Source organism: Castanea sativa, chromosome 5, assembly GCF_040712315.1.
Source record: "Castanea sativa cultivar Marrone di Chiusa Pesio chromosome 5, ASM4071231v1".
NCBI classification, from domain to species: Eukaryota; Viridiplantae; Streptophyta; class Magnoliopsida; order Fagales; family Fagaceae; genus Castanea; species Castanea sativa.
In genome coordinates, this window is record NC_134017.1 from 62,828,555 (window position 1) to 62,842,108 (window position 13,554).

At 39.1% G+C, this 13,554-nt stretch overlaps 4 protein-coding genes across 4 annotated transcripts; 3 read left to right on the top strand and 1 right to left on the bottom strand.

Moving 5' to 3' along the window:
* Positions 1–2,229: 2,229 nt before the first annotated feature.
* LOC142633671 (uncharacterized) lies at positions 2,230–2,917 on the bottom strand. Its single transcript, XM_075807910.1, has one exon. The coding sequence runs from the start codon at positions 2,895–2,897 to the stop codon at positions 2,421–2,423; it is 477 nt and encodes a 158-aa protein (XP_075664025.1). The 5' UTR covers positions 2,898–2,917; the 3' UTR covers positions 2,230–2,420.
* A 4,933-nt stretch (positions 2,918–7,850) lies between these two features.
* On the top strand, positions 7,851–8,408 carry LOC142635580 (chaperone protein dnaJ 11, chloroplastic-like). Its single transcript, XM_075809721.1, has one exon. It carries the CDS (start codon positions 7,851–7,853, stop codon positions 8,406–8,408), a length of 558 nt encoding a protein of 185 aa, XP_075665836.1.
* Positions 8,409–9,977: 1,569 nt separating this feature from the next.
* Positions 9,978–11,308, top strand: LOC142635581 (uncharacterized). Its single transcript, XM_075809722.1, has 3 exons — positions 9,978–10,213; positions 10,321–10,405; positions 10,556–11,308. The coding sequence occupies exons 1-3, from the start codon at positions 9,978–9,980 to the stop codon at positions 11,306–11,308; spliced, it is 1,074 nt and encodes a 357-aa protein (XP_075665837.1).
* Positions 11,309–11,477: 169 nt separating this feature from the next.
* LOC142635582 (uncharacterized) lies at positions 11,478–12,478 on the top strand. Its single transcript, XM_075809723.1, has 3 exons — positions 11,478–11,786; positions 11,976–12,273; positions 12,327–12,478. Exons 1-3 carry the CDS (start codon positions 11,478–11,480, stop codon positions 12,476–12,478), a joined length of 759 nt encoding a protein of 252 aa, XP_075665838.1.
* The last annotated feature ends 1,076 nt before the right edge of the window (positions 12,479–13,554 follow it).

The window sequence follows — 13,554 nt, forward strand, 5'->3', positions numbered from 1 at the left end:
GATTTGGACCGGAATATACTCAAAACCAAAATGAAATGTTTGGGCTAATCAGCATGTTGGTTAGCATCCTCAAAACTTGTCAATTCGTAATCAGATTCCCATTCAATTGTGAAATTAAGAATATTGACAAATTGTTCCAGAAATCCTACCTTTTACGACTTGTAATCGTACACCTACTTTGAAGTACATAGAGATGCAAAGTATTCCTAAAATAGGGATGAATCAATCGTGTTACACCAAAGTCCTGCTTTGATGTGCGGTAACATTTTAGATTTTAACTGTTCAATTAATCACACGACCTCACCTCCTGAGCAATTTAAATAAGTTAATGGATGCAACAACAATAAATAACTTAGAAATGGTTGACAATGTCATTAAAAAATCATTATAAATATATATAAGAGTATAATACTTTTTTTTTAGAGAGCTCTTTAATTATCATCAAACTCAAGACACCAATCAGTTTTTAGTATAGGCAGGAATTGAATCCTAAATTTTTTATACAACTATCAGGAACTTTACCAGTTGAGCTAGCAGGAACCCACAAGAGTATAATACTTAATTTCAATAATTTTGCATGTAAAAAATTGTAATCTTTAGTGTTCTATTTTGTAGACAAAAAAGGAAAGACAATAAGAGTGGTTAGTGATTAATCATACTATATGTGTTTACATATTTAAAAAATGCATGATATTGTGACCAACATAAATAAGCATGCCTACTAAAAAAAATAAAAATGCAAATATCCTTCAATAATTGTTTATATATATTTTTAGAAGAAATGTTGTAAATTTTATTAAGATAAATTAACCAAATCGGCTAAAATTACAACACTATGGTATGAAGGAACATCCTCCATTTAGACTGAAAAATCACTAACGTGTCTAACATGTTTAGTAAAGTTATGAGCAACATAACTTTTTTATCTCTTGATATGGAAAAAAAATTGCATTAACAAAGGATTCTGCTAGAATCTCTTCATCAATGAGGTGATCATAAGTATCAAATGAAGTCTCTTAGCTTATCAATGCTACATTGAAGACTACTTCGGAATCACCTTTAAGAATAATAGAAGAGGTACCAATATCTTTAGCAAAAAGGAGTGTCTGAACTACAACCACGACCTCAACTGATCATTTACTGTTTGAGGAAGGTTACATTCTTGATTGTGTGTTATTAATTTTTTTTCTTTTGTTGAACTTTGTTTCCACTTTTGCAAAAGTAACTAAATTTGAGCACGAATACAATATTAATTTCTACCAATTGTTTCTCATGTCAATTTTATAAAATTGACATTGAAATTTCATTATATTTAAATAATTAATGCACCACTTAAAATAATTAATATAACAATATATATCATATCATATTAATAATCTTTCAACCCTAACAAGATATGTTAATGAAAAGAATTAACACAACATGCTTAATAAACAAGTCATGTTGAGTTGACATGAAGATGATACGATCCATTTCAACACACTTAATATCAAACTAATTGGGTTAACACAAATGTAATTCATTTAACCCATTTGAAAAAACACCTGATTAATATTGTTATTAATTTAATAAACAATAAATTTAACACAACTTTATAACATCAAAATACCTTTTAAATCAAATACTCTAAACACATCATCCAAAAATTCAAGATAACATCAAAGTACTTGGTAAATATAAGTCAATAATGTAATACCATCCGCTTAAAGTGAGAGGGATGATTTAGGGTTTGAGAGTGAGAGGGAGTGAGGACAGCTTAAATAAATAAAAAATTTATATAAAGGTTTATAGAGATTTAGGATTTGTAAAGCTTCAATTTACAATTACATCACTTTTACATTTTTGTAACCACTCACTTCAAAAAAAAAAAAGTTTAAAATATAGGTTGAATTGCTTATGACACATTTTTTTATCATATTGCTTTCAGGTCGACTGGTTTGTTTATGACCCAAACTCACTAAGGCCTAATCCTAAATCGTAAAAACCTATGTTGTGTTCATGGGTCATGTTAAACATTGACACCCCTAGGTAGAACATTATACTCTCTTACATGAGATCTTTTATATAAATAACATGTACCATCAAGAAACAGATGCAACGAAAATGGTGAAGGTGTGCCTATTGCTAATTAAGTAAGAGCACCGGGGGAAAAAATGAAAAAGCAAAAAATTTTGGAAGATGATCAACATTATAAAGAAGGTAGCTTGAATTAAGTTTTACCATGTCGATATACAATTAATAACCACATGGTGTGCTTCATCAACATGAGATGAACATGAGGAGCATATATAGCTAATTAAGCTTAGTCTGTGAAGTTGGGGTGGGTTGATTCCCACGCAGGCTTGTGATCATACATTAATTTGAAGACATGTAAAAAGACTGTATCCAGTGCACAAAGCTATCAAGTCTACACGGAAAAATTAGATACCACCCTGTTGAAGAGGCTCACTGAGTAGAGAGGTCCAAATGCAACCCAAGCCATCATCTTCGAGTGGCCGCCGTAAATTATCATCAAACTTTTCCTCATGATCATCAGGTTTGTTTAGGAGTGCTGGCTCCGGAGTCTGACACAAACATTGGCCAGCAGGAAACTCATCAATACCAGCTTCATTGGTGGAAGAGGTGTCATAGAGTGAGGAAGAAAAGGTGTCTTCCAATTTCCAGTCTTCTGATTTGGAGATCATACCATCTTTCAGCCAAGGGAAATCAAATACACCTTCATCTAATGCCAAGGAGGAATCGCATGATGTCTTTTCACTGTCCTTGTCATCGTTCACATCGTTTAAGTCGACACCCTTGCTACTATCTTGCTTCTCTGCATTGATCTTCTTTGAACAATTTTGGTATTCCTCATCATCACCTTCCCTTGCTCTCTTATGCTGGTTCTCTCGCTCCATTTATTATTTGTGAAAAGTTGGCCTTCCTGTCAACTGTCAAAGATTAGATATAAAGATTACATTGAGAGCTCATAAGAACACATTGCATATGCCAGTTCTAAGACTCATCAATAGATAACTTTTTTTTCCTTAAATCGATATAATAGGATTTGAAACCTATTATGTTTACTTTATGGTAATTATTATTTACCATCAGGTCAAAACAATAACTAATAAACAATGTAGACGAAATTTGAACTGTGGTTTTTTTTTTTTTCTAATTATTGAGTTGACTGAAACTCATAATTTGATAGAGACTCAGGAAAAAAAATAAAGGAATAATTCTACAATGTGATACACACCTATTTATGTGCCAATTGATTATGAGAGAAGCAAGAAAAACTGCATAGAATGTCCTCTACTCTTCTTTGGGAGACAGGTTTTAGTCTTCATGGAATGAACTTGTGTAATTAGTACTCCTATACAAAGTAAGGAACTGATTCGTGAACCAATACATTCCTTGAAAGATCAAGAACAGCTTGGTATCAAAGAATAAAATTAGGGGCTATAACTTTATATAAGAGACAGAAATGTCGCATTAAGAATGACAAAACAAGAACCTAGCCGAAATGGTTTGAGATTAGGACTGAGATGCCCCAACATTATATAATTCTTAAATGATATATTTACAGAACAATCGGACCTAAAGCTTGACATGAAAGAATGCATGATGCATCTACAAAAAGCAAGAGAGGCTTACATGAAACTGAAAAGACAGAACATGCAATAAGAATAAGTAAAATATATAATAAACTAAAGCCTACCGTTTGTGAGAAAGAGACAGACTCTAATGGAGGTTTTGAAATCAAATTATTCGGTCAAGAATATATTATTATAACACAGAAAAGTTTGTCACCTTATGACTGATGAGGCTGAGAGGCTGAGACACTTTTGTTATATCTGAAACTGCTGCTGGTAACGTTTGCTTTGCTATGATGATGATGATAAGATTTAGATTAGAGAGCTTTGCTGACACGCTACGCTACGCGATTCTAAGCTAAAACCGTCTCCAACCGCATACATATGCACACTTCCTCTCACGCTTTTTACCCATCTCCCCTTTCTCTCTTTCTTTCTCTCTCTCTCTCCAGCATGAAGAACTAAAATGAAACAGATGGGTTGCGTTGGTTCCTTCTTTTTCTCTCTCTCCTCTCTATTTTTAGCTTCCAAAGACCACCAGGCATTGGCAATACCATCTTTTTCGTTCACTTCTGTCTCTCTTTGATTTGCCTCTCCTATGGGCTATATGGCTATTCTTCTCTGATATGCGTCCACCATGTACCAACTACGTACCTCTTCCAGCCATACCTCGTTTCGACACGTTATATTTGTCCCCAAGCAGCCTAAGAAATCACCCACACATGTCATGCATTTCAATATAAAGGAATCACTGGTGGGAGGGCACAACTTTTTCATAACAAATTTTATAATTAATTGCCAAAGTGGTTGATTGTGATTGAGAGACAAATGGTATTGAGTTTATCCGTCTAGGAGTGTCAGTTGTATCTACCGCTCACAATCAACCACTTCATCTATTATGAAATTTGTTGTGAAAATTAGTTGTGTTAGTAGTAGCATATTATGTAATTGAAAAGGACAAAAAATTGATTAGTCTTACAATATTACATTAGTATTAATTAAAATCAAAATCTCATTCTATTTTTATCATTTAACCTATAGCAAGTTGATGATGTGGGTTTTGGTGCTGAAACCATCATAACTAGGATGGTCCAAACCCTAGCAAAACCTAACCCATTATCCGACTTGATAATAAAGGGCTGAATTCACTTTATTATATATTGCTCTTATGCTATATACTTTACAATATATGAAAAATAAAGCTATAATATAAAAAACATAAATAAAAATGTATTTAATATTAATAAATGCATGTCATATTGTAATTTTAATTTTTTTGAAATTTGTCATATCGTTGTTGTATCCCATATCATTTTATGCCCATACCCGGCTGAAAACATACCTCCTAGGTTTGGAGGTGATCTTCTAAATGTGGGGAAATCAGAACTACGTTTAAAGATTTTATCAGGCATCATTAAATCACATCACCCCAATCAATAAACACAAGTCACCCAACAATTAATTAAAGAAGACAATGCTTACTGGAAAAATCGTAGATGTGGAAAGCATAATGGAGATTAATTAGTTTTTTTTTTTCCTTAGAATGAATGCCACCTGTAATTCTTTATGAAAGATCTTTGGGAAATAAGTCAATAACTCTTAGGCACATTCTAGAACACACAAATGTACTCATACTTGAGATTTAAACTGAAATTGTGTCACATAAATAAACTGAAAGAGAAGTGTAACGTCCTCAATATTTTTATAACGCTTTCAAAGTAAATTAGTAGTGATTAGTTGTTATTAGTTCTAATTTAAACATATTATTAAAATTACTTTTTTGTTCACCAAAACAACCGATAACAACCTACCACGTATGATTTGTTATGAAATATTGTGGACAGAGCATTTTTCAAACTAAAAACGTGTTGTTTGTGCATAATAAACACCAACTTTTATTATTTAATGGACACATCATCATTTAATAATCTTTGTTTAGATCTAACCCCATCCTCCCTCCCTCATGATCAATCTACCTTTTTTTTTTTATTAAGAAAAAACAACATCCTTTGTTATGCTCTCTTTCAAATGATGTAATTTCTTTTCATTTTATTTAATGAAATTATAGTCTTTCTATAAGAAATTGAAATAAATTTTTAAAAAAAAAAATTACAGCTGCATGCAGATGATGATCCGCTCTTCATCAGCAAGAAAAGCTAGCCATTTTATGGTAGTTTCTTCGCAATTGGTACTCAGACATTGGTTTTCACATCGTCGATAGCAGGCAGGAAAAAATGTAGTAATTTCTGCATAAGCATAATATTTGCTGTAACAGATCCTCTTGCTCTTTTTCTTTGATCTTTCCCATTCCCAAATGGGTGCATTTCTTTTGAAACTAATTGTACTGAGTATGGTCAGCTTCAAGAGACTGTGACCACATGTATAGAAAATGAAGCTCCGTAGAGGAATGCAGGGTCTGGCTCTTGTGTAGATGCAACTGGTCTAGGACTCTACAGAAATTGAAAAGTTCTCAAGAGACTTCGATTTCTTGGAGATTTTCTTAGCACAGTTGGGAAATTTCATGCGGACAACTTGCTTTCTTTAAAATTTCAAGAACAAATTGGTTTTCCAGCTTTCTTAAGGTGAATATAATTTTGAATTTTCTTTTTTTTTGGGACTTTGTTTTCTTGTATGAGGAAAAACAATAAACAAGGATGTGATGAATGTATCCCTGTTGAATTCTTTGTTGTTCATAATCAGGTGGATGAATAATTGGAAAGCTTGAACAATTGCATCAACATGGGCTTTTTGTTCAATGATCTTTCTAGAATTGAGAAATTTGGTGAAGGAACTGTAAGTGGGTAGGTACAGGCTAACAAATGGGTCCACGTTGGGAAGGCATTAGGATCCACTGGATTGGGCCCATTGAGACACTGAATGTGTACCTGAAAAATAAAACAAGAGGTCCAACTTACTAGTTTGGGCCAACCTAGTGTGGGTTGGGCGAAGACAGATGAACAAGTCAGAAAAATAGGGTTTTTCTTTGAGCATAGTTCATATAAAAAGGTTTTACTATCCTTTTTAGCGTGATTTAAACCCCTAGATCAAGTTTTTCAATGTGTTTGAAGCCAATCTCCTCAGTTATTGATTGGGTGTATTTTTATTTCAAAATGGTGTCTCTAAGCAGACAAAATGGGACAAGTCCAATCGTATTAAATATGACTGAATGTAGGTAAGACACAATAATTACTAATGTGAGATTGGTTTTCCAAAAACCTAGATAACATTTCTTTTGAGAAAATCTGATCACTATACCAATCGAGTGCCGACTTTAGATTACTATTGAAATTCAAATGTTCATGAGACCAATCGAAGTGCCAACTTTAGATTGTTATTAAAACTCGAATGTGTCATTGACTAATGACGAATAAAAGAATTGATAGGTCTAGGGTGGTGGTGTAGATTATCAAAATGGACGAAATTAAAATATCATGTCTGAATCAATCATGGTTAGGTCACTATTCTTGCTTAGGTGATCAGGGAATTAGTGGTACTAATAAGGGGCGATTTGTGTATTGTTATTTCATAATAACATGATTGACACATGTTGAAGAAAGATAATACTTTTACTTATATTTATTTATTTGACCTCAAGACTATGTAACTACTAGTCCATGTTTCAATTTAATAGAGGAGAATAATGTGTAAAATGCCTCCCTTCGAGACAGACTAAGGAGGTTTTCATGTTACTTATTCTAATTGATATTTGTGGAAGAATGTTAAATATATACACACTGAAAGATCCTGTGTTTTTAATGATACTAAAATTGGAAAAAAGAAAAAGGAAAAAAGGGTACCTGTAGGTCTCTTATTTTAATGCTATAGCCAATGCAAGAACGTGAAGTAGAGCATCTTCTGGAAGCTCAAACTCAAACACCATGGGTGTATTAAGTGCAAGCAAATGACTGAGTTGTTTTTGGTGAACATTACCTACTAAGAAAACACTGACACACCCTTTGGTTGGATGGTTGGTATGTGTACCTCCACAATCTTTAGCCGCACTGTGTGCTGAAAGCTGAAAACTGTCAAAGCAAAAACGTAGGAGCCCACTGCCTCACTCTCTACCCCAAAAAGCCTTATAATATTAATAACTAGCTATACTTATATGCACTGTCCAAAACCAAACCCAGAAGCTAGATTCTCAAGTCCCCATCCCAATATACTCCATTTCCACGTATATTCCATTACATAAGCTTTCTACATTCACATTGGATTTTGTCATCAGTTTCCTTCACTTAAAACGTTCAGAGTCAGTAGCAAGAACTGAGGAAAGACATGTTAGGAAACTCCACCCTTCTCACACCAAAATCCTCACTTGGTTTCAAAATATCAAACCCAAACAATGAAAATGATCAGGGAATATGGCCTAGAAAGTCTTGTATTAGATTCAGAAGAACCCAATTTAAGACCATTCTCACACTATCTGATGCCACTGCAACCGAAAGTATTGTAGATGGTTCTGAGAGGACAATAAAATCATCATCTTCATTATTGTCAGCCAAAACTGGCACTACTACTACTACTACTACTACATTGTACCAATTACTACGTGTGAAGCAAACTGCTTCCCAAGCTGAGATCAAAGCTGCATACCGTGGTTTAGCAAAGCAGTTCCACCCAGATGCTATGAGTTGCTCCAATCCCAATGGCCGGGACTTCATAGAGATTCACAAGGCGTATGCAACACTTTCTCACCCCATTGCCAGGGCTCGCTACGATTTGTCAATCGGTGTCACTACTACTACTACTACTGCTGCACGTCATGGATATAGGTACACAGCAGCAGGATTCCCAACTCCCACAAGGGGGTGGGAAACCGATCAGTGCTGGTAGAACCTACAAAGAAAAAGTTGAGGGTTGCATGACTATGGCTTAGGCAAATTAAGGTCTAGAGAAATGAGTCATTTCCTCCTCTCTTTTTTTTTTTATTCATTTTCCTCCGGGTCATTGCTTTTCATTTTCAGCAACCAAAGCTGACAGACAATCCAAATGCCAGAATGTATTACTGCTAAAAATCAGCTGCTAGGTTTCTCTCAATCATTTTCCACAATACATGAGACCTAAAACTTTCTTTTTTTTCTTCCAAGTTTGTGCATAGACATGATGGAACACGGGATATGTCACCTTTTCTAGGTTTCACTGCAATCAATCAATATATATATATAAAAAAGCAGAGATTAAGTAGCGTATTCTATGCAAAGAGAATTAAAACATTTCAAGTGTCACATTAGAGATAAGAACAAATTAAATATTGACTTTTTATTTCATTTTGGTTCATTATTTCAAGACTTTTTTTAATTAAAAAATAAATATTTTTTGTATCATTTGGTTCAATGGTTCAAGACATATTTGTTTTTGTCTAATTAAATCGATCAATACACACACACACACACACACACACACACACATATAAGCAGATACCTCATGTGGGAAAGTATGAGGTTCTGCCAAGTACCGTATTCTATGTAAAGAAAATTGAAATATTTTCAAGTGTCATATTAGAGATAAGAACTGTACGGAACGCTATTCATTCGCGGGCCCAATACTCACTAAGGCTCATCCCAACAGTGCCACGTACACAAAGCCCACGATTAGCTGGGGTTCACGTTCGAGAACTGTCACGTTTGAAGATCACTTGTGAAACCGGGCTTATGAGTACCATCCGGATGATTCTTGGCACCCAATTCGGGATAAAGGGAACACCAGCGGCACGCTGTAAATGCAAAACCCCGTCCGTTTGGAGAAGATGACCGCCCGTAAATCTAGTATAGGCTACGGGAACACCCCCGCCAAGCAGTACAGCCAGCGGTGGAGCCAGTCCCAATGCCACTCTCGCTTCCTCCCACCCCCAACTAAACCTCCATTTAAGCTTAACAGTATTGGACCCCTCTTCCCACTCACCAGGAAAATAATCATGGCCACTCCACTAAGTATGGCTATAAATAGGCAGGGACGACTCAGTTAAAGTGGTTGGCAATCCCAAAGTGGAAAGACTAGAGAGAAAGTAATCATTCCCAAGGAAGAAAGGGGAGTGTTAGGGAGAAAAAATGGGAGACTAAGGAAACGGGGCAGTCGAGCATAGTGCCACCCGTGGTAGGAAATCCAAAAGCCCACCATACAAATAAATTGTGAGCCCAAACTCCTCTTAGGGCCAATAGCCTTATTTTGGGAACGCACTATTGGTGCCGTCTGTGGGGATCTCCTACGTAGCTGTGGTGCTATCTTGGCACGCTCATAAGGATGTCTGGAAGTGGACAGAGAAGCCATGCAGAGAGTGACACTGGAGGGTCGTCGTGAGGGTCTACATGGAGAGAAAGGAGGCAAAAAAGGCAGGAGGACAGAAGGCATGAGGAGGTAGAAGAATCTGGGCCCGGAGAAGGGTCGTACCAAACCCTCCAGACAATGTCTGACGCCTCGGGCCGCAGCCACTTTGACAGAAGAGACCAGGAGCTTGAGCAGAGGGATCAAAAGCTCGAACGCCTGTGCATGGCGGTCAGGGATTTGGAGTTGCAAGCACGGGGTCGACGCAGGAGAAAGGACCAGGGAGAACGAAGGGAAAGGTCAGTAAGTGTGGGGAATCACTGTGAGGCAGGATCTCTTCAATCCGGGTCTCGTAGGCACCGTGACCATTCGCGAGAGTATGCGAACCGTGAATCGACTTCCCCGACGCGGGGCGACCACGTAATGCGGCCATGGATACCATAAGCTGAGCACTGCGTCAAGCTGCCCGGTCTTCGTTTTCTAGAGATATCGAGAGCGCGCCTATGTCGAGCTGGTTCGCACGCCCACCGTTCAATTCCTACACTGGGAAGACAGACTCGATGGAACATGTAAGTCACTATATTCATATGATGTCCTTACACTCCCATAACGATGCATTGATGTGTAAGATTTTCCCCTCGAGCCTTGGCCCCACTGCTTTGAGGTGGTTCAACGGGTTGAAGAAGGGTTCGATTCATAGTTTTTCGTAACTGATCCAGGAGTTTGGAGTGCGATTCATGACTTACAGCTGGGTGCCGCAGCCCATGGACGCGTTGCTATCAATAAAGATGGGGGCTGGGGAGACCCTTCGCAACTATGCCAATCGGTATTGGGAATTGTATAACGAGATCGGCGGGGGTAATGGAAAGATCGCGACGAGCACCTTTCGGATGGGCTTGCCTGAAGAATCCGGGCTGAGAGAATCGTTGACCCTAAAGCCTCCTAAGGATATGAGGCAGTTGATGAGGCGTATCGAGGAGTACAAGCGCTTAAAAGATGATCGGCTACAGTCCAAGGGGAAGGAGGCGATAATCGGTTATCCTCAGAACAACGGCTTCAACCCCAGACACAGGAAGGATTTAAGAATTCAAGAGTCCGACCCGATGGCCGAGAGAGTCAACGCGACGTTCAAGGAGCCCGTACACCGCATCATTGATAGGATAAAAAATGAGTCGTATTTTAAGCAGCCGAACAGGATGGCGGGCGACCCATCAAGGAGAAACCAAAATTTGTATTGCACTTATCATAGAGATAAAGGGCACACCACTGAGCAGTGTAGGATGTTGAAAGATCACTTGGAACAGTTGGTGAAGGCGGGGCATTTGAAAGAGTTTTTGGTGGAGACAGGGAATCAGGAGACCGGGCAGGCAGATCGGCTGCATCGAAACCCTCTCCCACCCCCTTTGGGAGTCATAGAGGTCATCCCGCCACACCAAGGGCAATTAGAGCACCCACAGCAAAAGGGGTGTTGACTGTGGTGTCAGCAGAAGGAAGCGCGAGCGAACAATCCCCGGGGAAGAAGCCGAGGTACAGTAGACAACTCATAGCGTTCGACGATGACGACCTGGAAGGTACTACTCAGCCCCACCATGATGCTTTAATAGTCACTACCTGAATAAAGGCTTTATAGTGAAAGGGATAATGATAGATCAAGGGAGTGGCGCAGATGTAATGTACCCAGACCTATACAGGGGGCTCGGCCTGAAAAATGGGGACTTATCCAAGTATGATACACCTTTAATGGGATTCGATGGGCATATGGTGACACCAGAATGGCAGATTTCGCTCCCAGTTATCATAGGAGGCAGGGAGGTAATAGTGACATTCATAGTGGTTGCCTCTTTCTCACCGTACACGGCAATATTCGGGAGGCCATGGATACATGACATGGGGGCTATACCGTCTACCTTGCACGTGAAAGTCAAATTCCGAACTGACGAAGGGATTACAGTAATAAGGGGTGATCAGCAAGCGGCCAGATAGTGTTTGGTAGCCGCGGCAAACAAACAAACGGAGCAGAAGGAATCAGCCGAGAAGGCGCCCTTATAGCAATTACAGCATCCCCAGGTAGAGGGGACCAACGCTACCGAGGATTTGGTAAGCGTAAAGATCTTACCGGGAAGTGAAAGGAGTTTTCAGATTGGGGTAGGCTTGAATGATAGGGAAAGGGTGCAGCTACTGCTGTTCCTCATACAAAACGTGGATGTGTTTGCATGGAATCCGTATGAGGTGCCTGGTGACAACCCTGAGTTCATAGTTCACAAGCTGAATGTGGATCCTCTATGCCCTCCCAAGAAACGAAAACCGAGAAGGTCTGCTAAGGAGCATGTGGAAGCCGTCAGACAGAAAGTTGGGAAGCTAAGAGAGGTAAGGGCCATAAAGGAAACGTTCTTTACGGAATGGCTCGCAAACACGATGGTCATGAAAAAGAAGACCAGTAAGTGGAGAGTTTGTGTTGATTTTACTGATCTGAACCAAGCGTGTCCAAAGGATCCGTTTCCAATGCCGAAAATCGATCAATTGGTGGACGCTACATGCAGGCACCCAAGAATGAGTTTCCTCAATGCCTTCCAGGGCTATCACCAGATTGCCCTAGCAGCCGAGGATCAGGAGAAAACGGCATTTTTAACGCTCGATGCTAACTACCACTATACCGTGATGCCGTTCGGTTTGAAGAACGCAGGAGCCATTTATCAACGAATGATGACGAGGATGTTTAGGGATAAGATTGGACGGACTATCGAAGTGTACATCGACGACATGGTAATAAAAACCAGGCAAGAAGGACAGCACATTGACGACCTGAAGGAAGTGTTCGAGATACTCCAACGACACCGGCTGCGCCTTAACGCCGATAAGTGTGCCTTCGGGGTTGGATCTAGCAAGTTCCTGGGTTATTTGATTACTAGACGAGGAATCGAAGTTAACCCCGATCAAATTGAAGTCGTGCAACGTCTCAAACCACCGAGCAATCCGAAAGAGGTTCAAAAACTAACTAGTATGCTGGCTACTCTTAACCGATTTATTTCCAAGTTCACTGATCGGTGCCAGCCCTTTTACCAACTTCTGAAGAAGTGGAAGGGGTTCTAGTGGGACGAGGAGTGTGACAGAGCCTTCCAAGATCTAAAGGATTACCTTGGGCGGGCACCGACGTTGTTAGCCCCAGAACTAGGAGAAGACTTGTATATGTGCCTCTCGGTATCCGAGCATGCAGCAAGCGCCATACTATTGAGGGATAGCGATGTACAGCTCCCGGTTTATTACATTAGCAAGACATTAGTCGACGCGGAGACCAGGTATTTACCACTAGAAAAACTGGTGCTGGCACTCGTGCATTGCACCCGAAAATTACCCCATTATTTTCAGGCCCACACAGTCCACGTCTTGACCGAGTACCCATTCCAGTCATTGCTGAGGAGATCTGACTTTACAGGGAGGATAGCCAAGTAAGGGACTCGGCTGGGCTCTTTCGACATCAGATACAAGCCGAGGAACTCAGTGAAGGGACAGGTACTTGCGGACTTTATTACCGAGTTCTCGCCGAGAGGTACAGACATAACCTGCCTAGTAGAAGTCAAGCCATGGAAGGTATTTATGGACGGAGCGTCCAATGCGGCTGGAGCAGGGGCTAGGATCGTGATCATTACCCCGGAAGATCTAAAGCTAGAACACTCATTCAAATTAGGCTTCAGGGCTTCTAATAATGAGGTTGAATATG

Excerpts from the sequence above, each read along its gene's own strand:
- LOC142635581 (XM_075809722.1), top strand. The coding sequence starts at position 9,978 with ATGTCTGACGCCTCGGGCCGCAGCCACTTTGACAGAAGAGACCAGGAG. Across the intron at positions 10,214-10,320 it reads CACCGTGACCATTCGCGAGA|AGATATCGAGAGCGCGCCTA; the intron begins GTATGCGAACCG and ends TTCGTTTTCTAG. Across the intron at positions 10,406-10,555 it reads AGACAGACTCGATGGAACAT|GAGTTTGGAGTGCGATTCAT; the intron begins GTAAGTCACTAT and ends TAACTGATCCAG.
- LOC142633671 (XM_075807910.1), bottom strand. The coding sequence starts at position 2,897 with ATGGAGCGAGAGAACCAGCATAAGAGAGCAAGGGAAGGTGATGATGAG.
- LOC142635580 (XM_075809721.1), top strand. The coding sequence starts at position 7,851 with ATGTTAGGAAACTCCACCCTTCTCACACCAAAATCCTCACTTGGTTTC.
- LOC142635582 (XM_075809723.1), top strand. The coding sequence starts at position 11,478 with ATGATAGATCAAGGGAGTGGCGCAGATGTAATGTACCCAGACCTATAC. Across the intron at positions 11,787-11,975 it reads GAACTGACGAAGGGATTACA|ATTGGGGTAGGCTTGAATGA; the intron begins GTAATAAGGGGT and ends AGGAGTTTTCAG. Across the intron at positions 12,274-12,326 it reads GGTCATGAAAAAGAAGACCA|GATCCGTTTCCAATGCCGAA; the intron begins GTAAGTGGAGAG and ends GCGTGTCCAAAG.